This window comes from Chaetodon trifascialis, chromosome 3, assembly GCF_039877785.1.
Source record: "Chaetodon trifascialis isolate fChaTrf1 chromosome 3, fChaTrf1.hap1, whole genome shotgun sequence".
In the NCBI taxonomy this organism is placed as follows: domain Eukaryota; kingdom Metazoa; phylum Chordata; class Actinopteri; order Chaetodontiformes; family Chaetodontidae; genus Chaetodon; species Chaetodon trifascialis.
The window spans coordinates 22,044,806-22,062,444 of NC_092058.1; the positions used below are offsets into that span (position 1 = coordinate 22,044,806).

At 42.2% G+C, this 17,639-nt stretch overlaps 1 protein-coding gene across 1 annotated transcript in view; it reads right to left on the reverse strand.

The window, feature by feature from the left end:
* The window catches only part of phactr3b (phosphatase and actin regulator 3b), a 46,956-nt gene extending 36,599 nt beyond the window's left edge, over positions 1-10,357 (reverse strand). The window contains exon 1 of the mRNA XM_070959527.1: positions 10,144-10,357. Within this exon, the coding sequence (XP_070815628.1) occupies positions 10,144-10,252 (109 nt within the window). The 5' untranslated portion in view covers positions 10,253-10,357. The remainder of the gene's footprint in view (positions 1-10,143) is intronic.
* Between the last annotated feature and the right edge of the window lie 7,282 nt (positions 10,358-17,639).

Below are 17,639 nucleotides of genomic sequence, written 5' to 3' on the forward strand. Positions count from 1 at the left end.
GCTCCGTGATGAACTGTAGGGTGGCACTCTCTGTAGCTGTTCATCCATCATGGTGATGACCACTGTTCATGCTACCAACCATTGTTCTGTTTAAGAACCCATGTGCTAGACAGCAGATGTTGCATCATCAAAATATGTACAGCATGAATGCGCTGAATGTCTGCTGTGTTCTATCAATAAATTTGTGCCTCAGGACACAACAGCAAAATGTGTAACTGGTGACATTGAAAAGAGTATTAAAGCTGGGATCACAGGGATTGGCTGCACCAACTGGTCTCTACTAAGCTTGGTCCTAACTGATAGGTCAATCTTTGTTAAGACTAGTCTTTAGAATGGACTTCACGTGGGCTGCACCAGCTGAACATAAGGTAAGTCTTAACTACGCTCTGTCTCTGCAGTGCAGACACATGTTAATGACCACGCAAATGTGGCTCTTGCCCAGCAGCTTGCGTTGCCAGCATGCATCGTTAACAATCTCCTGCTGTCTTGTTAATGTGTTGCTAATCATTTCTAATTTTTTATGCAATGTTATGGAGGATCAATGACAAAGAAAAGGCCAGCTCAAGAAAACACTGACTGCCAAGCAATTCAACGTAATAACAGACTCCCTTAGAAAACCACAGTTGCAGTGCGCGGCTCTGTGACTGCATAAATGACAAACCTTTTTAACAGCTGATTAGCTGCACATACATGTATGAGTGCAACGCACAGCCTAGATTTTGACATTTTACATGTGCTCCTGACATTAGACATTATGCCCATATGGTAGCAAGAAGAATCTTTCAGCCTGGATGGTGCAGCCAGTGTAACTATTAGCAACCAGAGATCAGATTTAGAACGTCAGGTTACGACCAACTTTGCTTCAACCAGCCCAAGGATGTCACGTAAGGCTAAGAGCTACTCAACAGGCAGCAAGAGGGAGAGTGACTGTGTGTTCATGACATGTTTCAAATTTAACTCCTACACAGACATTGTACTGTGGTAGTTTAAAAGCATAAATCTTACATTCATAAAACCCAGCTGCTGCTCCGCTCCAGCGCTGTTCCCTTTAAATCTGCTGAATCATTCATCAGGTACAGCCACAGCCTGTGCAGCCTGCGAGCCCATGCAGCGTCACAGTGACACAGACTGTAGCAGTGGGGAAGACACAGCCTCCACTGACTGTGTGAGCTGCAAACAGAACAGTCTCTGGGATTCCACTGAAGGGGACAGTTCAAGGTTGGGAGGAGGCCAGGTTCCTCGGGTTGGACTTGTTGCTCCCTGGATGCTTTTTCATTGATCATTTCATCATTCTGTTTATGTCAGAAAACTGTGAAAAATCACTATTTCCCATAGCCCAAGGTGACATCCTCGGATTTCTTGTTTTGTCTAACCAGCAATCAAATACCCAAAGACAATCAGTGTGCAATCGTATAAACCAGAGAACAGCAGCAAATCCTCACATCTGAAAGGCTCAAACCAGCAATTTATTTAAATGATTTAAAAAGGATTCATTGATGGGAAGGGATAGGAATCAATTTTCCTCCAAAGTGCACACCAGAATCTTGTGGCTCCCTTCGATCGGCCATACTTTTTAAGGGCATGCACTTCATGAGGTTAGCCTGAGTCACATCAGAACATCAGTCCAGCGTAGCAACATTCATTTTTACTTTTTAGGGCTTCAAATCCAGCAACCAGTTTCAGCAGACAGATTTTTGCAGCTGCTGCCACCAACCCTCCTCCTCTTGCTTTGTTTACACTGCTGATGGATTCAAATCTGATCAGTGTCTCCACTCCTACTCTGGGCTTAAGTGTTTCCTTTAATTTCAGCTGCCGCAGAGAGCAAAGTATTTCCTTTTTAATAAAGCTTTTTGTAAACACAAATGACCAGGGTGGTCTAGAGCTTTTATTCTCGCCTTCTCAGCGCTTCCAAGTGGTCATATCACGGCTCTTGGCCCTTCCTATCCCCTTGTTGTGGGATGAGGATGTCAAAGGGATCAGCTGGATGCTCTGTTGTGTTCTCATGTGCAACATATTGCTTTTACTTGGCTCTGAAAGGAATTAGGTCAGCACATGAAACATTCATAAAAGATACATTATGTGTAAATGGCTGACAGCTTAAGTCACGTAGCCCCCCCCCCCAACATGCCTAACCCAGTCAGTGGGTTGATCTCTGCCTCCGCTGCACACAGTCTTCCTTTCTTAAAACAAATCATATTATGGTATGTGCGCATCCACAGGAGCACACACTGTAACTACAAACATGTGACTACAAATTCAGCATATTAAACCCCATAAGGACGCAAAAGGGTACACATGCATCCATTCAAACCCATAAAGGCTGCGTGGCCCAATACAAATCACAGACATAGAGCAATGGAGCATGAAAGCAAAGCTCTGCTGGGAGAGAAAACAGTAAGTTGGCTGTGGATAACATGCAGTGCAGACCACAGGCCGTTCATCTCTTTGGCCACGGCTTCAACACCACTCTCTTTTTAATTTTGCCAGGATTATTGGGAACTTGAACACACCAGAGCTGCATTTTTTAAGTCCTACTCTAAGTGTGACATCCTTGTTGTTTAGAGATCCCATGTTTAGTTGTTGGGGGAGGGGTGTGTGTACTGCATGCATGTGTTTGTGTGTAGTGGGGGAGGGGTTAGTACAGTTCACTGTTTTTGTTTGTTTGTGATGCCATTCAATCAAGTCAGTGCAGGCAGACAAAGACTATCTATATTCATTTTTTTCTCTATTCTCCGAAAGGGCAAACCCGCCTTGGAACAGAATTAGCACATTATTACATGTTACTGCTTTGATGTTAATTACATCCTGTGATATCAGACAGCTCACTCCCGATTCATGCAGATGGTCAAATCACTGCGAGCATTTTCAGGACGCTCTGCCACCATCCAAGTAATCCAAATCTCATGATTTCAATTTCAAACTACAAATCACAACCAGGTGTGCAAAAATCAATTAATGTAAGTTTAAGGTTGAGGTCAGCAGCAGCATTTTGCAAGTTGATGAAAATTAATTACTTACAATTGCTAGTTACTTCTCTCAAAAGTAATTGAATTACATTACCAATTTCTGCATAATTAAGTATTTGGTGCCTTTAGATTTACTTTTAAATGCCTGCGTCAATTCTCTTCTTATTAATACACTTAGCGATATCATTTTAGTTTCGCTGTTGCACAGTGTGGGACAACTGTTAAATTTGATCACTGCAGCGGTAGGAGTTACTTACACTCCTGACCACCAGAGGGCAACAAGCTACATTTGTATCATCTTGATTAGACCGTAGGATTTAATAGAAGAACACTGAAATGATGCCGCATGTACTGTTCATTAACCGAGTTTTACTACAGTAATTAATCCATTTGATGAACCCAACTTTCTTCAGGTGATATTAGAAACATTCCAGTCACTGTTTAATTTGGAAAAGTAATTAGTTACATTTCAAGTTACTGACAAAGTAATGGAATTACACCACTGATCAGCACTGAGCAATTGTCACAGCGCCACAAAAGGCTTTATAAACCTTCTTTCACGCTTGCTGTAGTACCCCCCCAGATCAGAAAACACGTTTCGAAGAGACAATCAGTGCCCTGCAGAGTTTGACGGTTCTTAAAATATCTGTCATTCAGTGGGGCTCTGCTGAGATAATTTGGAGTCAGGACCTCAATATTTCTAAAATTCTTGCGGCAGCTCTGTATCTACAGTCTGAAAGTCACCTACAGAGTTGCGCTTCTGTCCTTTCATTATGTTGGTGGAGGGTGATGTCATGTTTTGTACTGCCTCTGCGCTGCTCCGCGGGGCCCTGTAGTCAGTGGGACCCAGGGACGGCTCTGCATAGTGCATAATGGCATGAGAGATGAGTTGGCACAAAAAAAGAGGTGCTTTTGAATTAGCCACTGTCCCACTGTGTCTTGGCCGACTAATAAAAAAGAATCATTGTTGCACCAAAGACTCAAGGGTAAACTCAGCCATGGAACAACCTATTACCATCTCAGCAAAGTCACATTTTCATTTGTAGTCCTAGATTAGCATCACATCACTTCTGCAATGCTCCACATTAATCATCACCATGCTGTACATGCTAAATCCTTGGTCGCTGCTTTCAGATGTTCCACTTTTGAAATAGACATGAGATCCAAAAAACACTGAGGAGTTGCACCAGCTCTAAAAATACCCACAGAGGGGCATGAAGTGAAGCAAAGTTCGGTTTTCTAAGTGGACTGTTCTGTTTTAATGTCCTATGATTGAATTTCAAAAGATTCCTTCTCATGCTGCCTGCACAGTGTTCATCCCTGTCTCACAGGCTGAGAGTTGATTTGGCATAAAGTGAATGTTCATTTCAAGCACAATTCCAACTCATCTGATCATTGCAGTATAGTGCTGGGTAATCCAAGGTAAGTGTCTGTCTATTCCTGCTCTATATGCAGCATGACCTTGGACAAACCGTTTGTCCCTATTCCTTGTGACTGCAGTGCTGGACTCCTTGTGACAGTGACAGCTTACCTCATTTATGCAACATTTATCCATCTGCCACATAGAGCCCTCTTGTGGCACTTTCACCTACTGATTCACTTTCAACTGCTCTTGACCCCACTTAACAGCATTTTTGGACCTCTCCCACCACACAGACGTTAAAAATGCCTCTCAACAATTCTCAATTCTCGCTTGCTTGGTGTTTTCAAGAGGGTTCAACTGCAGACCTCACATCTAACATTTCTGTTAGTCCTATAAAACCATGTGAAACTGATTCTAGTAGTTCCTCTGCAATTGAACAACCAGGTAAAACACAACTTCTCTCGTGTTTTTAATATCAGGTGTTAATTTTAGTGAAATACTGTGTTCTTACACTCAAACTGCCTTCAGAACATACAGTTAAATTACAAAATTATAAACATATTTTCCAGAATCTTTAACTCTTTTCCACTCAGGATAATACGTTAATGGTACCATAACTCCAGTGACAAACAATATCACCATATATAACAAGCTAACCGCATAATAGCCAACATGTAATGTCAGCATTAAGTTGAATCCTATGTTTTTTTCACACAGTCTTCATAAGGGGCTGAGGATAAAGTTATATCTTACATTTCTGTGTGGCTTTCTTATAAAATGGATTTCTATAGAGGTTCTCCTCTTGACCGTCAGATCAAATTTTTAATTTGTGCTTCATGATCAAATACATGTAAAGCTACTGACAGCTGATCAGCCTCAGCTGCACTGTGTTGTGTTTTGCTCCCAGTCCACGGCATGGATTTACTATGTGCCATGACACAACAATTAAAGCTGACATTTCCATAGAGACTCTATACAATTATTCTATTGCCAGCTATGCCCACCTTTCCTCCCATCTCATCTCTAACTGCAGTTGCTGTGAAATGACTCGTGGCTGTTAGGAGATTTAGCACATGTTCCACGCTAAGATGAACATGCATGTAGGAGTGAGCTGCCAGGTGCCAGCTTAGCTATTCTCGCCGTTCAATCACAGCTCTGAATATGGAATGAGACAAACAGGCTTATGTATAGGCTTCCTGATTAATAAAAGATGACGCACCCTGATTCAAATAAAAGGAATACTAATATCCTCATCAGGCCCCCTCTGACTGGGGGGGGGGGGCACCTGCTCAAATAGGAAGATGAGGGGCTCGAGGCAACACCAGGGACTGACAAGACACCTCCATCACTTCTATTGATGCATCAAAAAAGATACCCACAGTTTGATGTTGCGTTCAAGCTGCAGCCTCAACTGAGGCCACAACGCTTCAGTACCATCAGGATGTCAGTCAGCTTCGCAATTCAAGCACCTTAGACAAACATGCTCTCATAAAGGCAATGCAGAAGGAAAATTCAGGTTAATAACAACAAACGACTCGACAACCAAGTCAGACGGTGCAAAACACGTTGGCAGTCAGACAATTACACCAAGTTATAACAGGTAAGTCAGTTTATCGAAACCACTTGTTTTGGATGTGCTGTAAAAGCGAGTGCACCTGAAATGCTGCTAATAATCTCCCATTGCACAAGAAAACTGTGTCCACACAACCGCTGTAAATGTTCCTTGTTTCATTTTCATTATTGATTTTGTTGTTTTTTGGTAAAAAAGACTGTTCTTGGACAACACTGTGATCACAATCAACAAACAACAAGGAACATCCATGTCTTGATCCATGACCTCATCATCTCCCGCGTCAGTTGTTCTGAAGCCCTGGAGAAGCTGTATGGAGTTATCAACAGGACGTAGACCTCATTGCCAGAGTTTGCTGTTGTGGCCTGGGATTTTAACAGCGCTGATCTGAGGAAAGTCCTGACATACCACCAACGCATCAGGTGGTAAGGTGGTAACACTCTTGACCATGTTAACACTCCCCTCCAGCAAATCAGATCATGTATCACTTCTACTTCCTATGCCTATGGGCAGACATTCAAGTAAGACAGACTGATGACAGTGCTGGTCCGACCAATCAGGGTCAGCCCTATTTAACAGCTTTAGCACTACAGACTGGCACGTGTTTCAGGACACTGACACATACACAATGTGCCACAGTATTATATTCCATTTTATTTTCTAATTTATTTCATGTGTATTCCTTTATTTTAGCTGCAGCGTTATTAGTTGTCTAATTTTTCTAATTAGATTTTATGTACACGACTTTTTCATACGTATTTGTATGAGCATTGTTGGAGGGAGCCTGAGATCTCAAAGGTTAATTGTCAACAACTACTTCACTGTAACTGTTGTGAATATGACAATAAGGAACTTGCACTTGAGTACAGTAAGTATAGGCTGAACTAAGAAGTTTGGGTGATAGCGTTATCATTCACCTTTGTTATCACTGCCAGATAAGCCTGTCTAATTGGCTTACTGCCACTCTTGCCCCATTGGACTTCTTCTTGCAATGTCGATGCACTCCCTGATGTTAGAAATTAACTTGTGAGTACAATATTATCATAAGCTCTTGCAATAAACCATAGTTGGCCTTTATGCCTGTATTAATGTATTATATTTTGCCACTTGGGTGGAATGCAACAAGCTGTAAACACAACCCTGACAACCCTGATGTTACGGTTTACTTTGCTAGCAAACAGTTGCCTATTTGCTGCAGATACGGACCACTTGGATTCATGTTTCTCTCTGCATTGAAAATATGAGCCCAACATTCACAATCCTTTAATCCTCATTTTGGTCTCCACCAGCTATAGCTGTGCTTTTTGTTTGTCTGCTGTTTGTTGGAGCATGTAGCGTGGCAGGTTTATCAGAGCTTTTTCATTAAAAACAGCTGCTTGCTGCAGTTGGAAACAATGCTAAAGAGAGAGGCTATAAAATCAAAACAATGAGCTGAAAGACACTGAAACAGTGTTTCCCATTAATTGGGTGTTTGTTGTATGGTTATTATATTACATGCTGTAGTTACTGCTTGATTAAAGAACTAACGTGGATATACTCATTTGGCTTCATTTTTAAAAATCACACTTTGTCTTCACTGCCAGCAGACTGTAACGGTTGGAAGACTTGGAGTCATTCTGCCAAGTTCTGTTTGCAAGCACGTTAAGTGTCACAGTGCACCTGAGCCATCCTTCTCCTGATGAAAGTAAAAAATATCCGGTTTGCCGGCAACTGCATATGCCAACATTTGAGTGCAGCATGAGTTCCACCTTTGGGCTACAACATTTTGGCTGCACTTACTGTTCAGCATCATCTCTAACAGAGCCAGTAATGTAACCTGCATGTGCTGTACAAGGTGGCTGCTTCCCACCAGCACCAAATGAAAGAGATTTTAATCCACAGCAGTGTTTTGCTCTCACTCTGCCGTCCCTAGCTGGTAGAGCAAACCACTGTCGACCAGGCTGTCAGGTGGTAAGTTCTGTGAAACATGTATTCAGGTTAAATCAGAGTCCTCTGTGCACTGTGTGCTTTATATGGCATCAAAATGAGCAGCACGAGAATCTGATTTGAAAGCAGTCAGCAAGTGCTCAGTCCTCAGCACAAATGACAATTTTACTGTTTTGGTTCTGGCCACGTGCTGCACCGAAAATACTTCTACTTGTTCCAACATCCTTATCAAAACATGACGATGGACGAAGACGTCCTCTGTAAATTGAGTGCATTGTGCAGCTGATTAACTGTGACATTGTCCAGCTGGGTGCCATGATAATGCCACCATCAGAAATCTGTCAATCCCTCGTTTCTCCTCTTTAATGGAGATGGTTCTTCAAGTGCCAGGATCAAAGCCGCAGTAGGGGTGCCAGAGCTACGAAAGGGTTAGCGCCAAGCGGAGGGGATGGAGGGGTGGGGGAGGGCAGGCGGGTTTTTGCTGCTGCATTGCCCGAGGCCTGCCTGCCTGATGCTGCACGGCAAACGTCAGCTTTGGATGAAATCTGCCACCGCGCTTTAGGAGGATCTGGGTGAATCTGACGTGGAGTTTAAAACGGTAAAGAACGGCACATCACAGGACAATCCTGCCAGTGTTGTCTCGGAGTTGCACTCACACCAACGCTGTTACGTAACCATAACAACCACGACAACGTGACAAGCACTGGATTCGAAACAGAGGGCATGAATGCAACGATATCAGCTGTCGGCAAGACAACTTGAAGATCCTGTCTGTAGTATTGCTGTGGCTCTCATATCTAAAGAGAACAGGACCTGTGAAATGATCTGATGCTCAAACAGAATGGAACATCACATACAAGTGAAAATGAAAGTATAGTGCAGTGTGTGTGCTATAATATGAAGCCAGGGATCCATCCATCCATCCATTATCTATACCGCCTATCCCTTTCGGGGTTGCGGGGGGCTGAAGCCTATCCCAGCTACAATGGGCGAGAGGCGGGGTACACCCTGAGCCGGTCGCCAGCCGATTGCAGGGCCAAGCCAGGGATCTTGTATCATATATTCCACTGCAGCCCCCATGCACATCTGACTATGATCCAGTAACTGAGCCCCTCATCTGTACAGATACAACAGCTGTAGAGTATCAACTTCTCTGTTCAACTCGTCACTTTCTCTGCTGCCACTCTGTCATGAAACCAGTTGAATCTACAGTGCGTGGGCGATGACGGCTGGCGAACAGCGTCGTCGAGGGCCTGCGACTTACAATGAGTGATTTATCATGTTTTCATATCAATCCACAAATCAACACCTTTCAAAACGCTGTATCTCACAACTGCTGCTTGGTAGCTGTTGAGCAACAGTGAATGCCTGCCCAGCCATTCCCAGTGGAAATGTGAATCCCACCTCACGGATAAACACGATTCACAGTCTAAGTGGCATTTCACTTTATGTGGCTGGCTGCTGTACATCACCGAGTGTGTTGGGCAAAAAAACGACCAGTAAGTGGAGCAGACAAACACCATGTCGGCTCACAGTTGGAGAGCCAAGCGCTGCCTTCTGCCATTTGGATCACCATGGAAACAGCCAAATACACAACCAGCACTCTCATCAGCTTCGACTCAGCATAGCCTGCTGCAGTCCATGTGTAATGGCAAGTTGTACATTCTGTCTTCCAATGCTGCAAAATAAATAATAATAAAATAACAAAATAAACATATTTCACAAATACAAAAAAAAGGACCATAAATACAGAGACGGCATTCAGGTTTGACGTGCTGAGTCTCACTGCACTAATGGCATCACCTGCAAGTAATCAACAACAATAATGTTTGTTTAGGGATGTCAATCACTGCCACCCACTCATTGCCTAGGTTTCTGGGCAATGAGTGGGTGGCAATCTCCCAGTAAGCATATGGATATGCAAATGACCAAAATCAGAAAATCAATGAACGATATTATTAACCCAAAATGCATATAGAGCTGAAATAAACCAAACTATGACACCAGTTGGTCTCGTATGTTGCATGACACAAATGTTCCTGATTCATGATGTCATTGAGAATGACATTATTAGAGCAATTTCACATATAAGGCCTACAGCACAGCAGTGACTACATGTAGGGGATAGTAAATGACGCACGTTTACAACACAACCTACGCTTGTTGCATACAAATTCAATGGGATCACCGCGGACATGATCGGCTGCGGGCGAGCCCCGACACCGTGATGTGTTTGCTGTCAGCCACCTGCCAAATGCACAAACCAATGAGCAGATGACAGATGTCCAACATGGGTTAAGGCCCCCTTCCCCTCTTACCTGCTCTGTGCGCTTCACCCAAGCGGACCTCGGTGATGCTGCTCGGGTCACTCTGAGATCTCCCCCGCTGTAGCACGCAATCCTCATCCAGCCCGTCCGATGATGCCATGGTGCACAGAGAAGCGCAAGACTGAAAGGCGTAACCACCGTCAGCCAAGGTCACCGGTGGAGCAGATTTAATGTGGTTGGTCTGCTGCAGCTGCAGCTCCTGGTCCCCGATAAGGAGCAGTGCTGGGGAAATCCATTACGCGCGCAGCATCATGCCTCCTTCAGGTGGTGCTCGTAAATCACTACTTTTACACATCCGAATTCGACTTGACGGTTTCTTTTAGTTTAAAAAGATATTGCATGGATTCTTCAAGTCTGCGAAACAAATAAAGATAAAAATAATTTAGAATAATTACAAAGATACATTTATTAAAGGTACTCTGTCTACAGAAAACTGGACGCAATAGTGATTTACTTCGACGTAAAGACAACAATGTTCGGGCTAAAGCAATCTGCTTTTTACTGAACTGCACAGCTCGTGTTTTTTCCGTGTAAGCTAGATGTGCAATTTCGCTTTCTAGTGGCTCATATATTAGGCCAAATTTTAAAGGCGAGAAGTCCTACAGCACATGAAGGCAGCGCAGGATTCATGACCACTTGGGATAGGCAGAAAATGAAGACTTTGTTAATGACATTTTCCCACTGCATAATAAAACCACAAGGCCATATTTTGAACTGTTTTCTGTTAAACTATAGTCACTATCTCGTGTCCATTCTGACCATTTCTCCCATTCTTGTGTGAGATAACACTGATTAAGCTAAATGCATCTTGTGCTTTTTAGAGGCATGGACACATCGCCCTTGTGGGAAAGGTGTCAATCAAATGGCATGATTTACTTTGTGAGATCTTTTAGTACATATTTCTTTCAAGAAGTCCTCTGCCAAGCATAACATATCGGAATATAACTACAAAAACGAAAAGGAAAAAAAAGACTTTTTAAAAAACATTTCTAAAATGTATTACTATAAAACATGTTTTTTTCATTTACCTGCATGCTAAGTGTGGTGTGATAACTGAGACTTCCTATAGACATGGCACTTTGAAGGCATCAGGACACATTTTGCAATTTGTAATTCATTTCGTTTTACATCAGGGTATGAGATGTTGGTGTGGAAGAGACTAAAAAGGACTGTCTACAGAGAACGTGCATTTCCTGTGTATGTGATTAAAGGAAACAGCAGTATTTTGCTTTGCTGCTACATGCGTACCACTGCCATCTATGCCTTGAGTAAGGAAGGAGCTGGAAGAGGAAGGCCTCATGAACAAGATGACACAGCCCACAGAGTGGTGTGCCGCTGTGGTCCCGCTCCTCAAGCTTAACAGAAAAGAGGTCAGATGCTGTGCAGACCTAAGGAAACTAAATCATGCAGTGAAACAGGAAAAGTATGTGCAAGCCACCATAGAAAAAGTGAGAGATGGGGTCTTCTTTCACTCTTTGAGCTTTGGCTCGGACTGCCAACCTTTCATTTGGGGGACGCATTGTCAGTGTCTTGAAATATGGAGAGAGGACAGTGGCAATTTTATGGGAAAGGTGATCATAAACGTCTCATTGAAGAACAGTCCTGCATGGCTGCAGATGTGTTGCACGTAGCCTGGATCTCCGTACCGGGGCTCACAATGTCTTTTTAGCCTATGGTGCAACAACAGGACTGTGTTGATTGTTGGGTAGCAGACACCCTCCATACCTTCTGATGCAGGGGGAACAGGAACTCTGCAGCTGTGTTAAGGACCTCCACCTGGATGCCCTCCATGCACTGACCTTTATCCAGGATCTTCCTATGATGCTTGGCATACGAGCTCAGCATTGCTGCCTTGCTGTTCCATCTAGTTTCGCTTTCTTGTAAAGCAGCATGTGGAAGGCTGAATGTGCTAACAGACTTCTACAAGTATGTTGCATCCGACCAGGTTTTTGCACTTAACTATTTGGTCAGTCACCTCCCACATGAAGTCTGCCGTATTGATGGCGTGCACTGCACACAGTAAATAGAGCAGCTTTGATACTGAGACCCTCATCACTTACAAACAACTTCTGTTGTGCCTTCAGCTAATAGACCCGTCAACAGCTGTCACCTCTAAAACTTCCTTGATGATTTGTTCGTGGCAGTTAATTGTGGCATCAAACTCTGAAGTGGAAATCACTCGACTCATCAGCTTCCAGTCTTCTGTGACGGACCTGTCAGCACTGTATATGATCTGATTTTCTTTCTTTTGCTCTGTCACAGATGGTCCACCTTAGAGGGATAACAGAGCGCATAGCCACTGTATCATAATGTGCACCACCACCAAAACGGCCTTTAACCCTGTTTAAACGCCAACACATAGCTGGCAATTTCAGAAATCTCCACTTTGGCTGGAGTTTTTAAAAGTGATCGTTTTCTGTGAAAAAAACTCTGTTTGCTTGTAAACGAGAGGCCAAACCGCATGAAAACATATGCATTTTCCCTAAGTGTAAACATAGCCGAAGTCTGTATGTTTCTCTTAGTTTTCGTCTTTGTTCGTCTTGTGTCAAGTGTTTCCACCTTGAATCTTTTTCCAGTGATTCTGTGACTTTTGGACTTCTGTTTCCTTGGTTTGGATTTTGTTGGACTTTGTCTGTGGTTTTGATTCTCGACCTGCCTGTAAGCCTGTTTTTTTTGTTATTGATCATCTTAATACATTTATTGAACTGCACCAGCTCTGCCTCTTGGTTTGCATTTGGGTTCAATCCCTTGTTTGTCCGTGACACATGTCTGATAAATGTAGTGGCAGGAAAGGCTGATCCCATTTAATTTAAATCACTCACCGTTGTTAACCAGCTCACTTCATGAACATGTCACCTCTGCCCCAAAGATCGAGATGGATGGAAAATGAAACATTGTTATACTGTAATTTCAATACAGTTCGTAGTGCTGAGACATCATGGAAGTGAGAGTGCACAGGCATGGATTTGTAAGGACAGAATTAGATTTGTGCACGAGTAAGGACAGACTCAGGAGCCTAACAGATGATTTGAGCATGCAAGAGTGATTGTGTAACTACATTTGAGCCAGTAACAGGGATTCTCATGGTAATGATCAAAGCTGCTTGTGCTCACTTTTGGCAGTCTGAATCCCCTGAAGGCATAGATGTAGGTTTTTCCCCTCTTATTCTGCTTTTAAGAATAATTTCAATAAATTTCTGAGAGCATTATTAAAAAAACATTTATGAATGAGGTTCATTGTCACTGAATAAAATGCTGCCCTCAGAATATGATCTGGGGTGGTTGGGTTTACTTTGATCTGATCTGACTCCATGAGTGATTTAAATTAATGTGGCTACATTTAGAATGACAGCATTTTCAGAATAAGTGTGGCACAAATTCGACATACTGATATGGATAAACAAGGTGACTATAAGCAGATTAGATGGATTTCCAGAATTTTGCCCACAATAATTAAAACTGTAAGCTAAATGGTAAGATGTATAGGCATAAAACATGTAGATCTCATGTTGTCCGAAATAGTCTTGGTTGCCAATCAGTAATTAAAAAGAACAATCTATACAAAATCTGACTTTTTTTCACCTTTTTCCTATGAAAGAGACATGTACCCGATGTTCAGATGTGAGTGTGTCCTGCTGCAGCTTTCTTGTCAAAAATGGTTGGCATGCAACCTTTTGCGACCTTGCGACCTCGTGTTAAGCAGCTGCCAAAACAACTGGAGAAAATCAACGTAGAATGAGATGAATGCAGAATCTGTACCTGCTCGCTCTCATATGTTGACTTGCACACTGAGTAGTGTCAGAATTAGTTTTGTGCTCTCTGAAGTCCTTTACCGTCAGTATGCTTCCAGAAGAAATCATCTCTAAAGAGCGATGTGCCCTCCTCTGCAAAGCTGAAGTAAGAGAGGGTGGAATGATGAGACCTATATCCAGTGTTTGACTACAAAGCATTGATTACTAATTGATTGTCTGGAGTAAGTAAGGGGTTTGGTATAGCAGTCTACCAGAACAACTGCAGAGCTTGGATCACTCTCAGCCACAAACACTCCTACATGCAGGCTGACTCAGCCCTCTGGGCAGCTGTGTGCACAGCTGGATAGAAAAGATGCATACAGACTGTGGCTTTGGTACCTGACCCCTTGAGGTCACTTCATAGATGTCAAGAGTGACAGTAATGTACTTCTATTAAGTGTTTAGTCATAATGAATGATTCATATCATTTGTGGTCTGATTACAGCTTTCAGGCTGGTGTTGGTTTCCAAGGGGTAGGCACAGGAACTGTAACTCGGAGGGTGGAATATAATCAAGTCATCTTGAGTTTACAAACCGGCATGTGACTAGGAGATTCGGAAACCTTACTTTAATGCCTCAGGGACAGATTCTGAAAAAAATCAGTCTCCATTTATCCTTGTCCATGATGGGAAAGGATAATTTGATTAGGTCTTATCATGGTTGACATTTCTCAATGATTTCCCAATCAAAACCTGCAGTTATTCTGCAGCTATAAAGAAACTGCCCCTGTGGATTGTAGAGTCATAAAAACAGCAGGAAAAATTAATACAGTAGAATAAAGCAATCAAAAACAAATACTCTGTAGTTTTGTTAAACAAATATAAATGTAATGATCACATCTGTGGTGTTACATGTAACCATCTTTGCTTAACACCTACTGTGTTTTAAGACACACCCCAAAGTGAATTGTAGAGGTGGCATAATTGCAGAGAAAGTCAGTGGAAAGGTGCAACAAGATGCAACTTTGTGTGTGAATTAACATAGAGATGCAACAGGGAAGGTGGCATCATCAACAGCAAATCAGCCATTTCTGGAAGATACCAGCTGTCACCTGAACACTGTCACGACCCATCTAGTCTCAACCTATCCAATGTGGTGTAACTTCACTTCAGCATGGTGGATAAACACTATGAAAAGGAGCTTTTGTTTTGAGAAACTGCTTCTTTCTCACATCAAATCGCCACCTAAAATACTAGTTTAGGTATTTGTCTAAATTTGCCTGTCTAAAATGTAAAGGTCAAATACTCTTCACTGCTATTTGTACAATGAATGTGGTTTACAAAGGACAACAAGACTTTCCTGTTCATCTGCTCTTACACCCACCAGCGTGAAGAAAGGAACGTCAATGTGTTTAACCTAGATATACTGTAGTTTAGTGCAAGGACCTGAAGTGTCAAAGTCACAACAGAATAATGTTCCATCAGAGGTAAATCTTATTTAATTTCATTAAGTAAAAGTATAGTATTGTTTGCAGGAATACAGGATTTCAAAGTACTAACTGTCCTTTCACAGTATAAAATTTTGACTGCGTAGTACAAAGTGCTCCTTCCCCCAGCTGAGCAGTCTCTGTGACATTCACCTTGAATGATTTTGAGTGGGAGAAAATTGCATCTTCTGTGAATCCTAACCTACAAAAAGTATTTTAACGCTGTAGCCGGTCTGAATACACTGGACCTGGTGGTCCTGGTAAGGCATGCAGATACTCTGAAAAAATCAGTGGCCCTCTGTCATGACACTGCCAAAAATGATGAGTTGCTAGTAAAATGGAAAAAATGCATCAGAGGACTGAGGGCCTTGCTCCACCATCCAGGGTCAGGATGGGGGATTAATAAACTTTATCTATCTATCTATAAAATACTAAAAGTCAAATCACAGAACACCGAAACACCAGATGGAGGGGATACAAAATAAAGACAAAAATCCATCTATGAGCTTGCAAAATACTGTATTTCTTCGGTGTGATACTACATTTTTGTCACAGTCACACAGTTTCTATGGAGTGACTCATCTTAGTTCTTAAGTGAGAGATTATCTCAATGTCAGGTGACACAAAATCCCATTCTTACTTATTCTAGGGAGGTACGGCCCAAAATCCACAAAATGTATAAGCTGTGATACAACTGCATGCTGGACGCATTGGCATTCTAACAGCGTACAGACTGGAGCTCTGTATGTATTGATGTCCCTTGGAGATTTAATCTGTCAATTCTGTGTTAAAGGTGAGGAAAAATGTGGAAAAGGCTACAAATGAGAAATTGTGTAACATCTACGTTACAGACAAGCACACTGTGGAATATTTGGATATGTTGCACAGCTGCAGTTCTTTGACAAATAAGAAATGACTCATGTGAAGCTGTCATGGCAGAGAGATCCAAGAAGAGATCTGGCACATGAGAAATGGCTTAATATGTTCGCCAGACTGTGGATAAATATGTAAAGGAAGAAAAAGAGAAGTTTAAGCTCCAGTAAGACAGAATGAAGCTGATGAAGGATGATTTGTGGTGGAAGTGCAGGATCAAAGGGGGAAGCTTCCTACATCGCCTTCGAGAATGCAGTCAAAGTTAGTGAAGAGCTGCTGGTTCTACAGTCCCTTTGACTCCTGCATTATGTTAAATAGGAGACAGATCTCATATACCAAATATCTCATAAATCGAAATGTGCATTTTCAGTTATTATGGTCAGAGTGAACAGCCTGCAGATTTAATGTGAGGCATTGGAAAACAGCTAAAGCTCCACATATAAAAGACTAGCTAAATCCAGATCTTCTGACTCAATGCTCAGTCGATTAAAAGGTTGTTTGGAGGATGGGACGTCCTCCTGAGACCTTTTTTGGACCTGCTAAAGATCAGTGAAGTGCCTACTTGGCTTTCACGCATAGCCAACAATTTCCAGTGTTTCATGGTGGACTGAATCTCTCACTTCTTATTCCTATTCGTTTTACTTTGTTTCATACATCATGTCTTGTCCCTGAAATTCTATGAAGGCTTCCTTGATGCCATGTGCCAACCCTGTCTGTAAAAAACAATGAATTGTGTTACGTTATGACACAAAATACATGAGTGGGTTCAAAAACATGACAGTGCAGTTAGCAGCACACTTTGAACTACACATAGGAAGCAGTACTGGGAACAACCAATGATAATTATTGATAATGAACAGATTGTGTAGCATGTAAACAAGATGATGTGTACCAGCTGCTGACTAACTCTGACTATGAGTTACTTTGCTCAGCATGACTGACAGAATGGTGACTTTGCCATCCTTGTAAACTGTTGCTATAAAAGTTGCATTAAAAATGATTTCACATATTTAATGTGTTTTTTCCTATTACAGTTTAGTATGTCTGTAAATAAGTGTCAACAAGCAGCATTACAACAACATCTGTTGAACAAACTGCTGCTGTTGGAACATCAGATATTCAACAACATAACGGTGCCTCTTCTGCTTCGTAACATGAGGCGGCACAGAGCAGTCAAATGGAGTACAGCCAGAACACACATGTGTGTCACAGATACGTGACAATGTCATGTGAAGAATAAATGTAACTGAAGAGCTTAAACATACAACTGTTACAGACTGAGAAAACTGAAGCGGTTTAAATAAGGACAGCCACTTTTGTTTTATGTATTTTGTCCGAACAGCAGGTGGCAGTAATGAGCGTAAACATTGGGTAGGCAGCCTTTGAAACAGAGAGATC